Source organism: Hemitrygon akajei, chromosome 17, assembly GCF_048418815.1.
Source record: "Hemitrygon akajei chromosome 17, sHemAka1.3, whole genome shotgun sequence".
NCBI lineage: Eukaryota > Metazoa > Chordata > Chondrichthyes > Myliobatiformes > Dasyatidae > Hemitrygon > Hemitrygon akajei.
This window is the reverse complement of record NC_133140.1, coordinates 58,067,001-58,081,827: the sequence shown is the minus strand read 5'-3', so window position 1 is coordinate 58,081,827 and position 14,827 is coordinate 58,067,001. Positions and strand designations below refer to the sequence as shown.

General features: G+C 41.7%; 1 protein-coding gene across 1 annotated transcript in view; it reads left to right on the top strand.

Moving 5' to 3' along the window:
* cpne7 (copine VII) overlaps positions 1-14,827 on the top strand; it is a 145,329-nt gene that overhangs the window by 40,992 nt on the left and 89,510 nt on the right. The window contains exons 3-4 of the mRNA XM_073070216.1: positions 6,171-6,353; positions 13,000-13,074. Coding sequence (XP_072926317.1) covers positions 6,171-6,353; positions 13,000-13,074 — 258 coding nt within the window. The remainder of the gene's footprint in view (positions 1-6,170; positions 6,354-12,999; positions 13,075-14,827) is intronic.

Genomic DNA, 14,827 nt, shown 5'->3' with positions numbered 1-14,827 from the left:
TTATATTATTTATATATGTTCACATAACCACTTGTGTGCCCCATGAGCATAAATGAAAGGTATAATTCAAACAGGTTATTATTATAATTCATAACACCTACATTATTATTAATGCAATTTTCCATTAATTATGCTTTGTTCAGGTATATTCTTCATTAGTTGAAAGAAAATACCAATTTATTCAGTAATAAGAGCCATTAAAACTGAAGGGAAAATAACTATAATAATGGAGAGGCTTGCAAAAATTTACCTGTAGAAAATAGGCACTATATTGAGAGCATTCCTGCTTTATTTGAAAATTGGCCAATTTTGCAGTGCTGCTCCTGAAGAGGCGCGATGTAAAAGGGGGGATCTCTTATTACCGGTTAGGGCAGCTCCATGATTAGGTTTGTACTGAAAGATTTTCTTTGAGAAATGATTTAAAAGCTTGGCTAGGGAGAGGTGGAAATCAACATTCAGGGAGGAGAACACAGAACAGTACAGCATAGTATGGACCATTCAACACACAATCTGTACCAGCCTATCTAAACCTATGTCACAATCATTCTAACCCTTTCTTCCCACACAGCCGATATCCCTCCATTTTACTTACATCCACATGCCTATCTAAGGGCCTATATTGCATCACCCATCACCCCAACTGAGTGTTCCAGGCACCAAGAGCGTTAAGCAGCTTTAGTGTTCCTAATATTACCTGGGAGAAATCATCTAGTCCCATTGGATAACTTTGAGACACTGGAAGAGCCAAGGGAGACAGTGGGTGGGCTAAATGAGATGTCATCAGCCAGCATGTGGAAATGATCCTGCATTTTAAGAAGATGCCACCAAGGAGCGGTACATAGCTGAGAAATGTTAGCAGGCCAAGAATTCCAAAGACAATACATAGTGGGGTTAAGAAGAGAAGCAATTTCTAATGATTCTTGGGCTGCCCTGGACTCGTGGCAATGAATGGACATGTTCCTGTCCAGCTGGGCAGTTGTAGAGAGGTGCTGGAGAACAATATTGTGGATATTGAAAATGTGCAAAAGGATAGGAACAGGGAGGAGGGACAACCTGTGAGGAATAGTCTCATAGTTTTTCCTTATTGTGGCCCGGATAGAATCCTGACTGGAGGGATTCAACATGTGTTCTATGTAAAGTCAGTTTGGAATCCCAAGGACATTCCTTAGACAATAAGGCCATAAAATACATGAGCTGAGTTCGGCCATTCGGCCCATCAAGTCTTCTCCGCCATTTGAGCATGGCTGATTTGTTTTCCCTCTCAAACCCGTTCTCCTGTCTTCTCCCTGTAAACTTTGGCACCCTTATGAATCAAAAGCCTATCAACCCTTGTTTTAAAATTTGATCTCCACAGCCGACTGCAGATTATTGCCATCTGTAGCAATTAATTACACAGATTCACCACCTTTTGGCTAAAGTAAGTCCTTCTTATCTCTTCTCTTAAAGGATCTCAGTGCCCTCTGGACTGAATATTGGAAACATCCTGTCCATGACCACTGTGTCTAGGCCTTTCAGTGTTTGGTAGGTTGCAATGAGATTCTAAACTTCAGTGAGTACAGTTCCGGAGCCATCAAACACTCCTCATACATTAACCATTTCTTTCCTGAGTCATTCTTGTAAACTTCCTCTGGACCCTCTCCAATGCCAGAGCATCTTATCTTAGATCAGGGGCCTAAGCCTGCTCACAATACTCCAAGTGCAGTCTGACCAATAATTTGGCATTAATAGAATTAGTCCCATGTTTGTCTTTGTTTCTCTCCTCAGAACTCTTTGGATAGTGAATCCCAGATTATTATCATTCTCACCAATCATGTGAAACATACAACACAGAAAGAGGTCGTTTGGGCCATTATATCATGCCAGCTGAGAAAGAGTCACCCCAAACTCATCCCATCTGCCAGTTCCAGATCTGTCAGCCTACAATCTTAGCTCTTCAAGGGCAGTTTCAATGCGTTTAGGGTTTCTACCTGTACCAACCTCCCAGACATTAAATAGCAGACTCCTGCCGCCCTCATTGTGATAAAATATTTCACCATTTCCCCACCTAGCCCACGGTCAATTGCTTTAGATCTGAGTTTTTGACCTACTGCTCAAGGAAAATGCTACTTGTGTTCACTCTGCACAGGTCTGTCATATTATACAGTTCAACTGTATGTTTCCATCAGCATCCCCGTTTGAAGGAAAATAACCCTGGACTATACAATCAATCCTCACACCCACAATGTTCCAGTGTTGACAGTGCTTTTGATGATCTCCTCTGCATCCTGTCCAGTGCAGTGACTATATTCGTGTAAGGCTGGTGCTGTTAATGCATCCTGCATAACTTCCCTGTTTAATGAGAGAAAATATTCCATATGCCTCTTTAACCACTTAGTCAACCTGTTGCGTTGCATTTAAGAAGCTCTGGACCTGCACTGAAAGATGCCTGCACTCTGATTACTCTACCACATCCGGCATATTATGTTTCCCCGCTACAACTCTCCAAATGCAGAGTCTCATTTTGTGAATTAAATTCTCCTTGTCATTTCTCAGCCCAATGAGCGAGACCAGCAGATGTCCTCATATAACTTTTAAAAAATTAACTTTCCTCAGTTGTTTTGCCAAGAGGTTAACTGATTATTGGCCAATTTTCCACTCCAAATAACCTATTTACCTTTCTTGACTCTGAACAACTCTAATAAACTTCCTCTTAACCTGTTATTCTAGGAATCAGCTTGCTATTTGTAAAGAATTGCTGAACAATTAGACTTTGTAGCTGTTGGGGCCAAAACAGAAAATGTTGGGAACATTCACAAGGCCAGGCAGCACCCGTGGAAAGAGAAAAAGAGCTAAAGTTTCAATAAGTGCTGGTCTTGCCAGCAATGTCACCATCCTGTGACCAAATCCATAAGAGGACAGCTGTTATCCCACTCTTATCAGACTCTTCATCGGACCTCTTCTGTTATAGTCTTCAGTAAGGTGAAAGAGCTGATTGTGGACTTCAGGAAGGGTAAGACGAAGGAACACATACCAATCCTCATAGATGGATCAGGACTGGAAAGAGTGAGCAGTTTCAAGTTCCTGGGTGTCAACATCTCCGAGATTTAACCGGGTGCCAACTTATCGACAGCGGCTATACTTTATTCGGAGTTTGAAGAGTTTTGGCATGTCAACAAGTACACTCAAAAACTTTTATAGTTGTACCGTGGAGAGCATTCTGACAGGCTGCATCACTGTCTGGTATGGAGGGGCTACTGCACAGGACCAAAAGAAGCTGCAGAAGGTTGCAAATCTAGTCCGCTCCATCTTGGGTACTAGCCTACAAAGTACCCAGGACATCTTCAGGGAGCGGTGTCTCAGAAAGGCAGCGTCCATTATTAAGGACCCTCCAGCACCCAGGGCATGCCCTTTTCTCACTGTTACCATCAAGTAGGAGGTACAGAAGCCTGAAGGCACACAATCAGTGACTCAGGAACAGCTTCTTCCCCTCTGCCATCCAATTCCTAAATGGACATTGAACCGATGAACACTACCTCACTTTTTTTAATATACAGCACGTTTTTTAATCTATTCAATATACATATACTGTAATTGATTTACTTGTTTATTATCATTATTATTTTTATTTTATTTATTATTATTTTTCTCTTCAAGATTATGTATTGCATTGAACTGCTGCCACTAAGTTAACAGATTCCACGTCACATGCCGGTGATAATAAACCTGATTCTGATTCTGATAACATGGTCTTGGCCTCACCATCTACCTCGTTATGATCTTGCACTTTATCGATTTCCTGCATTGTACTTTTTCAATAGCTTTTGCACTTTATTCTGCATTGCTATTGTTTTACCTTATACTGGCTCAGTGCAGTGTAATGGTTTGATGTGTGTACATGCTATGTAAGATAGGCGTTTCACTATAAGTTGGTACATGTCACAAAGCCATAAACAAAATGGAGGGTGAGATTTGAGACAAGAGATAACTCTCCTTCAGAACGAAAATTAGTGAGAGATATTATTATTCATAGTAACAGTTGAGAAAATATTATATCATGCTTCAACACCGTTGCAGTTTATAGAAGATTGTTATCAGCTCTTCAGGAGACTCCATGTGGTGGTTTTGCTCTTCCATGTGTGAGTTAACCCTTTCAATTTGTGGATGTCGAACCCAGAGTATGGTCTATTGATATTTTGGAGTCTGTTTTAAGTGTTAGTGAAGGGATGTAGATAATGACAGAAGAAGAATGGAGTTCCCCAATTCAAGGTTTAATGCCTTATCCTGAATATATCGCACTAAACACTTGAAAAGATTAATAAAGCACTGTTGTAGTTTAAGGGCCTTGGATTTACACCACTCTACTGCTCTTGCTGCAATAGTTCTGCTCCAGATGTAGAATTTAACATAGAAACATAGAAAACCTACAGCACAATACAGGCCCTTAGGCCCATAAAGCTGTGCCGAACATGTCTTCCCTTAGAACTACCTAGGTTTACCCATAGCCCTCTATTTTTCTAAGCTCCATGCACCTATCCAGGAGTCTCTTAAGAGACCCTATCGTTTCCGTCTCCACGACCGCTGCTGGCAGCCCATTCCATGGACTCACCAGTCTCTGCGTAAAAACTTACCCCTGACATCACCTCTGTACCTGCTTCCAAGTACCTTAAAACTATGCCCTCTTGTGCTAGCCATTTCAGCCCTGGGAAAAAGCCTCTGACTATCCACACAATCAATGCCTCTCAATATCTTGTATCTCTCTATCAGGTCACCTCTCATCCTCCTTCGCTCCAAGGAGAGAAGACCAAGTTCACTCAACCTATTCTCATAAGGCATGCTCCCCAATCCAGGCAACATCCTTGTAAATCTCCTCTGCACCCTTTCTATGGTTTCCACATCCTTCCTGTGGTGAGGTGACCAGAACTGAGCACAGTACTCCAAGTGGGGTCTGACTGGGGTCCTATATAGCTGCAACATTACCTCTCGGCTCTTAAACTCAATCCCATGGTTGGTGAAGGCCAATGCACTGTATGCCTTCCTAACCGCATAGTCAACCTGCATAGTAACTTTGAGTGTCCTTGGACTCGGACCCCAAAATCCCACTGCCAAGAGTCTTACCATTAATACTATATTCTTCATCATATTTGACCTACCAAAATGAACCACCTCACACTTATCTGGGTTGAACTCCATCTGCCCCTTCTCAGTCCAGTTTTGCATCCTATCAATGTCCCGCTGTTACCTCTGACAGCCCTCCACACTATCCACAACACGCCCAACCATATGTGTCATTAGCAAATTTACTAACCTATCCCTCCACTTCCTCATCGAGGTCATTTATAAAAATCACAAAGAGTCGGGTCCCAGAAGAGATCCCTGAGGCACTCCACTGGTCACCGACAGAAAATCAAATCAAATACTAACCTTTCTCAAATCCTGTATGTGTTTTGTTATGTAGATTCTCATTCTATTCTTGGGGAGAAATCAGTCAGAGCACTACCTGGGTCCAATTGGTTCTGAATAATGTTTGCATTCAGAGGTGAACTGTTTTGTAGAAGTGATGTGCTCACTGTGATATAGAAATGGGCATCCCAATGGATGCGGCTCCACAAGACAGGCTCTACTGATGATTTATCAGGAAATCATGACTCTCTTAATAATGACTGTAGATGAACAAAATAAAATTATCTCTGTTAACCTATAGATGCTAAAAATTGCATGAATGTGCTGTTTTTATGGATAAACTTGAGCAATGAGTTTATTAAACTTCAGAGGAAATGCATTCTCCAGTGGCTCCATATGGTGGTTCCGAATTAGCTGAGCTGAAATGCACATATATGGATGTTACAAAATGATCCTTCGTTCAATTGCTTTTCTCTGTGATTAGCACTGACCTTTGTTAATCTTCCAGATTCCAGCTACAGTAATTAAGATAGAAATCAAAATCTCTTTTTCTCCCCCAAGGAGTGAATCCACGGCTGCTACTGAGATATTATTACTATTGTTATTATGTTTTTGTGAGTGGTTAAATATTTTATTGTTTAAGAGAATTGTGGAACCATGCCCAGCTCCGGGCAATTCTGAAAGGCTACAGTATATAGTAGAAATGAAATCAGACATTTGTATTGTATGTATCACATATTTTTTCACGAGCAGAATCAATAGTCCTGAATTTCTTTCTCTTTTTTTTACAGGTTGATCGGACTGAAGTTATAAAGAGTAATTTGCATCCAGTCTTCTCTAAGATTTTCAATGTGGATTATTACTTTGAGGAGGTTCAGAAGCTTCGATTTGAAGTGTATGACATACACGGCCACTGCAGTATTGGCACCCGTGATGATGACTTTTTGGGTGGGGTGGAATGTACACTTGGGCAAGTAAGTAGCAAAGGAAATTGTGTCTCTTTTATATCATAGATAAACCTAGTTCTAATGTCTGTCATCTTTTTAACTTTTCAAACTCTTTATTACCCCATCACATTGAATTAGCAGTTAAAGGAGATGGTGCTCAAAGTTGGAAATAAGCCTCAACCACAGTATTGCAAAAATACACTGTTTTGAATTGCCATATTTAATAAATAAAAATAGAATTACAGACATATATTTAAAAGAACAAAATCATTTGAGCAGAAAGCTGAAAGAAATAGAAGTTGGAGTGGGCATCTTCATTTGAAATGCTATTAACTGAGAACTTTGTCCATCCCCACTGTGTGATCTCAATGTCCCTTGATTCCCTTTAATGTTCAGTTCTGTGCATGCTCCAAGTCCACAGTCCACTTGGTAAAGAGTGCTGAGATTAATTATCCTCTGAGTGGAGAAATGTGTCCTCATTTAAGTTCTCCAGGAAAAATTCCTTTTCCTGATCCCGTGCCTTCTCGGTGTTCACGCTCCTGCCTTTGAGAAAACGTCCTCATCATGTATCAGCTCTTGCAGAATCTCATCTCTGTTTAATGAGATCATCTCTAATTATTCTAACAGTAGTGAATGCAGGCCCATTCGAGTGAATCTCTCCTAACAGTTCAGCCCCATCTTCTCAGTTATACAATCTCTTGGACAAATTGGACAAGCAAACAAACATAAAAGGAAATGCTTATTCTCACACTCCATCCCATCTTGCAATAAACACAAGCATAGCGTTTCCCTTTTGGATTGATTGCTGTACCTGAACTATGACTTGTCAACCAATCCTTCAGGTCCCCATGAACACTGACAGATGCTACTCTTTCGGTCTTCAAAAGAAATTTACCACACTATCCCACAACTCCTCTTGCATCCTTTAGCTTCTTGCTATCCATTTAACCTGATGTTACATACCTTCACCAACTCTTAATATGTTCCTTGTCTCTTACCTTCTCACCTAGCTTTGTATCATTGGTAAACAGAAAAATGGCAACCGCTCCCAATAAAGATTACAAACAGCTGAAATGTCCACACCGATCCTTGTGCACTCACCCCATCACAAAACCAAAAATGACATATTTGTTCCTATGCCCTGTTTTTTATCCCCGGTAACCAATCTTCAATCCATACTTGATACTTAAACCAACTGTGTATCAAACTTCCCTGTAACACCATGTTAAGTGCCTTCTGAACTTCTAAAGAACCTATGTTCCTTTATCCTCTCTGTTGGTTACATCCTTAGCAATCTCAAATAGATTTGTGAAATAAATTGGAACTATGTTCACTCTGCTTAACCATATTGTGATTTTTAAGTCTCGTGCCACACTTCTTAGCTTTGGATTCGTGCATTTTCCAAAACAAGGTCAAACAGACTGTAATTCAATCACAAATGCAGATGCTGAAACAAAATGCTGGAGGAACTCCGCAGGCCAGGCAGCATCTATGGAAAACAGTACAGTCGATGTTTCAGGCCGAAACCCTTCAGCAGGACTGAAGAAAACAAGTTGAGGAGCAGCTTTAAAAGATGGGCTGAAGGGAGAGAGAAACACCAGGCAGTTGGTGAAACCAGAAAGTGGAAGGATGAAGTAAAGAGCTGGGAAGTTGATTAGCGAAAGGCAGAGGGCTGTGGAAGAAAGAAAAGGGGGGAGCTAATGGGAGGTAATAAGCTTTTAAATAAGCTCCAAGGGTATAACTTCTGTGACACATCCAAGACTGGATTATGATTCCAGAGGGAGGTAATGGGTGGACAAGGAGATAAGGTGAGAGAGGGAAAAGGGGATAGGAAATGGTGATTGGGAGGGGGTCGGGTGGGGGGGAGCTTTAATGGAAGTTCGAGAAATCAATGTTCATGCCATCAGGCTGGAGACTACCCAGATGGAATAGAAAGTGTTGCTCCTCCAACCAGAGTGTGGCCTCATCACAGCAGTGGAGGAGGCCATGGATGGACATATCAGAATGGGAATGGGAAGTGGAATTAAAACGGGTGTCCGCTGGGAGATCCCACATTACAGACTGTAAAGTTGTGCACTTACTGCATTAGGAGTTTTTTCCCTGGTAGTAGCTGCCTGGGAGTTCATGCCTCCTCGACAGTACTAATTGGGCTGTACAGCAGCATCAAGGTGTTATGTAACCATATAACCATATAACAATCACAGCATGGAAACAGGCCATTCCGGCCCTCCTAGTCCGTGCCGAACTCTTAATCTCACCTAGTCCCACCTACCCGCACTCAGCCCATAACCCTCCACTCCTTTCCTGTCCATATACCTATCCAATTTTACCTTAAATGACACAACTGAACTGGCCTCTACTACTTCTACAGGAAGCTCATTCCACACAGCTATCACTCTCTGAGTAAAGAAATACCCCCTCATGTTTCCCTTAAACTTTTGCCCCCTAACTCTCAAATCATGTCCTCTCGTTTGAATCTCCCCTACTCTCAATGGAAACAGCCTATTCATGTCAACTCTATCTATCCCTCTCAAAATTTTAAATACCTTGATCAAATCCCCCCTCAACCTTCTACGCTCCAATGAATAGAGACCTAACTTGTTCAACCTTTCTCTGTAACTTAAGTGCTGAAACCCAGGTAACATCCTAGTAAATTGTCTCTGCACTCTCTCTAATTTATTGATATCTTTCCTATAATTCGGTGACCAGAACGGTACACAATATTCCAAATTTGGCCTTGTACAATTTTAACATTTTATACTCTGCCTCTGAAATTCAGTTCCATTGAAGTCAATAGAATTAACACAACAAACTGATGCTACAATTTAGCATGTTTGGCTGTTCCAAACTGGGATGAATGCCTGAACTGCTTTTCATTGCCGTGTGATATTTTACTGCAAGAAAGGTTATTTAGTTTAACCTGCTTGGCAGGAAACACACCTTATTATTAGCCTACTTCAGCTACTGCTTGATTTTATTTCATTTTGAAGTCAGTTGGAAATAAAATAATGTGCCAGGTAAAATGAGATGCTGATCTGATTATGTCCGGTTTTTTTCTAATATGGGTTTAGGCCATCATTAATCCCCTAGAGATTGTTTTTGTGAGTAATGTTACAGAATTTTAAAGTGAACTTCAGGCTGTCTAGTTAGATGTAATTTTCATTATTTCATTTGTTTTATGAGATGTAATTACATTTTATCTTAATATCTAATTCTGATATACAGAGAGAACTGGAGATGCAACTACACAAATGGATAGAGTGGTCAAGATGGTGTAAGGTGTGGTTGTTGAGGATGAAGGGTGGGAAATCAAATTGCAGGTGTATATAACCTCAGTTCAACCACATTTGAAGCATTATGTTCAGTTCTGGTTGCTGCACTTCAAGAAGGATGTGCAGACTTTGGAGAGGGTGCAGAAGAGGTTCACCTGGATGCGGCCTGGATTCAAGGTGGTTAGTTTATAAAAGGAGAATTCGGACAAACTTGGATTGTTTACTCTGGAGTGTGAGAGACTGATAAAATCTCAAGAGGATTAGGCAGGGTAGATAGAGTTTTACTTTTCTCTAGGGTGTCAAATACTAGAGAGCACAAAGTGAGACAGGGAAAGTTGTCAGGAGAATTACAAGGCAAGTTCTTTCACACAGTGAGTGCCTGGACTGCCCTGCCAGAAGAGGTGGTGGAAGCAGATCTGATAACAACATTTACGAGGCACATGAACAAGTTAGAGACTGAGGCAGCTCTGAAGTTGAAGTTGGCACTTATTTGGCACTGACATCACAGACTGCAGGACCTGTTCCTGTTCTAATGTGAGGGGCTTTTCCAACACACTGTTGCTCCATCCACACTGATGGGTGATTTTATAAAGTTTACGCTTGAAAAACGCAGACATTTCTCTTCCACACTGTTGGACTTGAGCTTCAGAATGGGCTTCTATACTTCATCCATTTTAGAGTAGCTTTGATCAATATGTTTTTGCCAGTTGGGCGATTTCAATCCTCAACTCCAGACGCAGAAAATTTGATCTATCCAAACACTCTAAACTTGTATGCAAGTTTTCTAGGAACATATTTTAAAGAGTCCATGGAAGTATTCATATAAAATGCTGCTCAGACTTGCCGGAACCTCTTTATGATAATTGCTCCTTAAGGCACTTGGTCTACAAAAATGTTTTTTCTTCCTTACAATTTTTTCCCTCCGTTTTTCTATAATTATTTTTGGAGAGAAATATTTAATCAGCACAATGTTAAGTTTTGAAAATTAGGTTGTGTTTCTCGTAGCTGAAGAGCTAGAAATAGCTTTACTATTATTGGCTGTCTGTTGCATAGGGAGATTATCAGTTCCCAACATAGATAGTTCTATGACGTTAAGTAGATCTGTAAATTTGTAACAAAATTACTCATTGAGCTCTGGGAGAAGGAGATGTAGACTGATGAATTCAGAATTACCTGCAAAATTATCCTTATATAATCATAACATCACTTGGCACTCTGCCTAAGAAATTCATTCCATTAAGTCATTGAAACTATTACAGAGACAGAGTAACATCTACTACATCATATATTTAACTGATCAAGAATGAATTCCCGGGCTGTTATACTTTTGTTACCTAATTGGTTTGATCAGTTACTTTCAGAAAGTTTGCCATTAAGTCAATTAGAAATTCTCAACATCAAAATGATCAGCAAGGAGCTACCCGGCAGAAAATGTTGATTGCCAGATATTTTGGACAAAATTCAGAGAGAAGCTTGAAGTGCACATTGATCCACCCTGATTTCACTGATACTAACTTGATATATTAATGGTGAAACTTGGAAGCATTGTGGATGTAAACTTCCAACTATGACCAGATGGTTGGCAATCTATGCACAGAATTTGCCTTGCCAGGGTGTGCCTGAGGCTCCTCATTAACTGCATAAGCTTGAAAGTTTTCTATTATTACAGAATGAACTAATGTGTTTACTTTCAGACAGGCTCTTTGCCTCCGCTTGTTAACAGTTCCTAATCTCAAACTCAAACACTTATAATCAGCTTAGGGTGTGTGTATTAAAAGGGAAAACTTATCAGTGATAGCTTGATTGATTGAATCAAATAAATTAATTTCATATATTACCAATATATTTTTCACCTGCAGAGATGCATCTTCGGTTCAGCAAGTTACATGCCAGTACTCCTTTCCGTCTGACATGTTAGAATAGCTCACACATTAGCTTCACTCCTTTAAGGTAGAGATAATGACACACAGGGCCATGTGCTGTTACTGCAGAGGAGTCTCTGTCCTCAAGCAAGGCAGAGATGTCTGGCTGCCCTTTTCTGACATGAGAGAAGAACTACTACCATTGACTTCCATTCTCTCAAGTCTGCAATTCATTTTAGAAGCCACCGGTACTTTGCAATTGCTGAGAGGAGTCAGCGATTTTCATTTTCCAATGACAAAAACATTCTTACAACTATAGTATTTGGTCAATATTTTCCAAAATTATACAGCCCAAAATAAATAACATGGTAAGGTTAGTGTAAATGGGTCCTGGATGATCACCAACAACTTGATGGGCTGAAGGGCCTGATTTTGCACTAAAAGACTTTATCACTCTTTGACTGTCGGAGAGTAACTACACTTGGAAGATGCCCTGCACAGTCTACGATTCTAATTGGCTCTTCTTTCTAATGACAACCTAAGTGTTTAAGGTGAATGCTGTCTTAGTTGCTGTATTTGATGCCCTGTTGACTGTACTCCTAACTGACTTTGCAGTGCGGACTTCTTCAATGTGTCCAATGAGACAGTGGACAGCTCCACACATTTCTCTGATGACATTTTGGGAGGTCTGTCCAATGAGCTTCCACCAGGTTAAATCTATTGTAATTTGGTGCCCCTATTCAAATGATTGGGGGGGAAATGGGCTGCTGGTAGAAAGGCAAGAGGAGCTTTTGTTAACTAATTGTATTACTTCAGATGTTTTGAACAGGTCCCTAGTGGTTTTGTATATTTGTGAATGTTACATGATATTGACTCCATTCTCTGCCAGTGAGAGAGAGAACATTGGCCATTCTGCGAGTGCAGCCGGCCACTGTGCCAAGCGGACCTTCCGGTGCCTTCTACCATTCAGTCTGCTGGAAGTTCAGGTTCCAGTGGAGGACAGTGTAAGGGCCAAATTGGATCAAACAGCAAGACCCAGGGCGAAAAGAGCCGGCAGTCTGCACAGTTTCCATTTGTTAAGGACCTATGCTGGCCATTGCGGCTCCGTTTTGATTGGTGAATCGTGAATTTTATGAAAATGTGCAGAGTCACTCTGTTACTCCTATGTTCTCATAAATTAATTAATTCCTCCTAGAGTCTCAAAGTCTAACATTATAAAACAATTGCTCTAGTTTTTCAAATAGAAATCCTTTAATTGGTTAATTTGATTGTTAGAAATACATTCTAATGCAATATACTTTGATCAATAATAATTGCCAGATTTTTCTTGATCATTTGATTTTTTTTCACCAGCAATAATAATTTTTAATAAATAATAAGGATTTCCCATAGCTGCCGTATATCTGAGGCATAATGATTAGTCTGGGTTGGTACTTGATGGTTGATAGGACATGATGGCCTGAAAAGTCACTTTCTCATTTTATGTTTTCATGACATTTCATTCATTCAGTTTGTGCAATATGATTTTATATTTTACAGATTGTTGCTCAAAAGAAGATGACAAAGCCTTTGTTCCTAAAGTATGGAAAATACGCTGGAAAGTCTACAATCACGGTGAGCATTGTTATTTGTCGCTGAGAGGAAAATATAATAATTTTAGTAATGTTAGTTGTCAGGCCTGCACAGTCTCCACCAGCTGACAGGGGTTACCTGCCACTCGTTTCCAGCTCATCAACCTGCGGTCTATGTAAACCCAGCTAATCCACAGTCCTCGTTCACCCATCGAACCAGCCGGTCTCAACCAGTTACTCCTAGCCTTGTTACTTTGTTGACTGGTGTGTTTAGTATCTGTTGTCTCTTGTTTTGTGGCCCTTTGTAGCTTGTTAATTTTTAAAGTTATCGCTCATCGCTGAATTGCCTCCACTGCTCTGCTCTGGGTCAAGCCTCCGCTACAGGTCCCGACAGGATGGGTGAACCAGCGACCGGCTCTGCAGAGTTTGCTTGTTGAAAGGAAGTCATCTGCCGACACACGGAGCAGCAGGAAGCCAGTGACCATCTGCTTGTCACTCTCAACCAACTCTCCGTCTCATTGCAGCAACCCCGCGCCTGCCAACTTCTTCCCTCGGAGCCCCAGATTCCGCTGCCCGAATGCTTCAGTGATCCCCAACCCGATGCTGCAAGTGGGTCTTACACTTTGAGCTTCTTCCATCTCTGTATTCTACAGACTGAGCCAGGTTTGCCTTCGTCATCTCTTGCCCGAACGAGCTCTGACCTGGGCCGCTTCTAACTGGGACAATAAAACCACCATTTACAATAAATACGAGGACATCACCATTGAGGTGCGGTGGGTTTTTGACCACCTGGGAAGTGGAGAGGGGGCAGCAGATTGGATACTTCACTGTATTTGCGCTGGAATTCAAGGACTCTCGCGGCGGAGTGCATCTGGAATGCGGAAGCGCGGCAGGCCCGTTATCATCACGACCTCTCAGAGCACTTGAAAGATGAGCTGTCTACCCAGGAAATATTCACTGACCTTAAAAGCCTCATCACTCTGCTCCTCTGGATTGACGTATCTTATAGAGAGGCCCCCAGGATGACCAGCCAGAACCCCAGTTCCCTTCTCAAAACCATTTCAGGCTGCAGGACCCTCATCTGCAGTGCCTCCAGAGCCCATACAGCTATAGAGAACTCCCTTAATCCCCCAAGAGCATGAGTATGGGTGAGAAACAACTTGTACGCTTACTGCAGAGTGGCCGATCACCATGCCCACTGCGTGCAGGAAATGGCACCTCCAGGTAGAGGCAAGGAGCCTTCTATCATGCTGGAATTGAGAAAGTGGCCTGAATCACTCTCTATGTCCTCCTGCATATCCCAACGTGCACTGGAGGTTGTGGTGGATTCCAGCGTAGCAGGTAACTTTCTGGACTGGACTCTGTGTGTGTGCAGCTTGGACTCCCTACCGAGCCTACAGGTATCTCTTACCCCTTCAGCCATTGACCTACATCCCTTGGGGTCTGGGATGGCCAGAGTCTGCATGTGAGCATCGGAGATCACCACGAGTCAATTCATGTTCCTCCATTTCAATTCACCCCCCACTCCTCTCACCTTGGGTTACCCCGGCTCTCCGCTCATGACCCTCACTTCACCTGGTCATCTGGTTCACTGCTGAGTTGGGGACCCGCCTGCCTGCAACGTGCAATCCATGTGCTCCTGAGAACCAAGCCACGAATGTCTACCTCGCCAAAGTGCTACAGCACAGCTTCATTTAACTAACCCATGCAGGATTGATAAAAGAAAAATGGGGGGTCTCTGACCCTGCATTGACTACTGTGAACTCAACAAAATCTCCATTAAGAATCGCCACCCT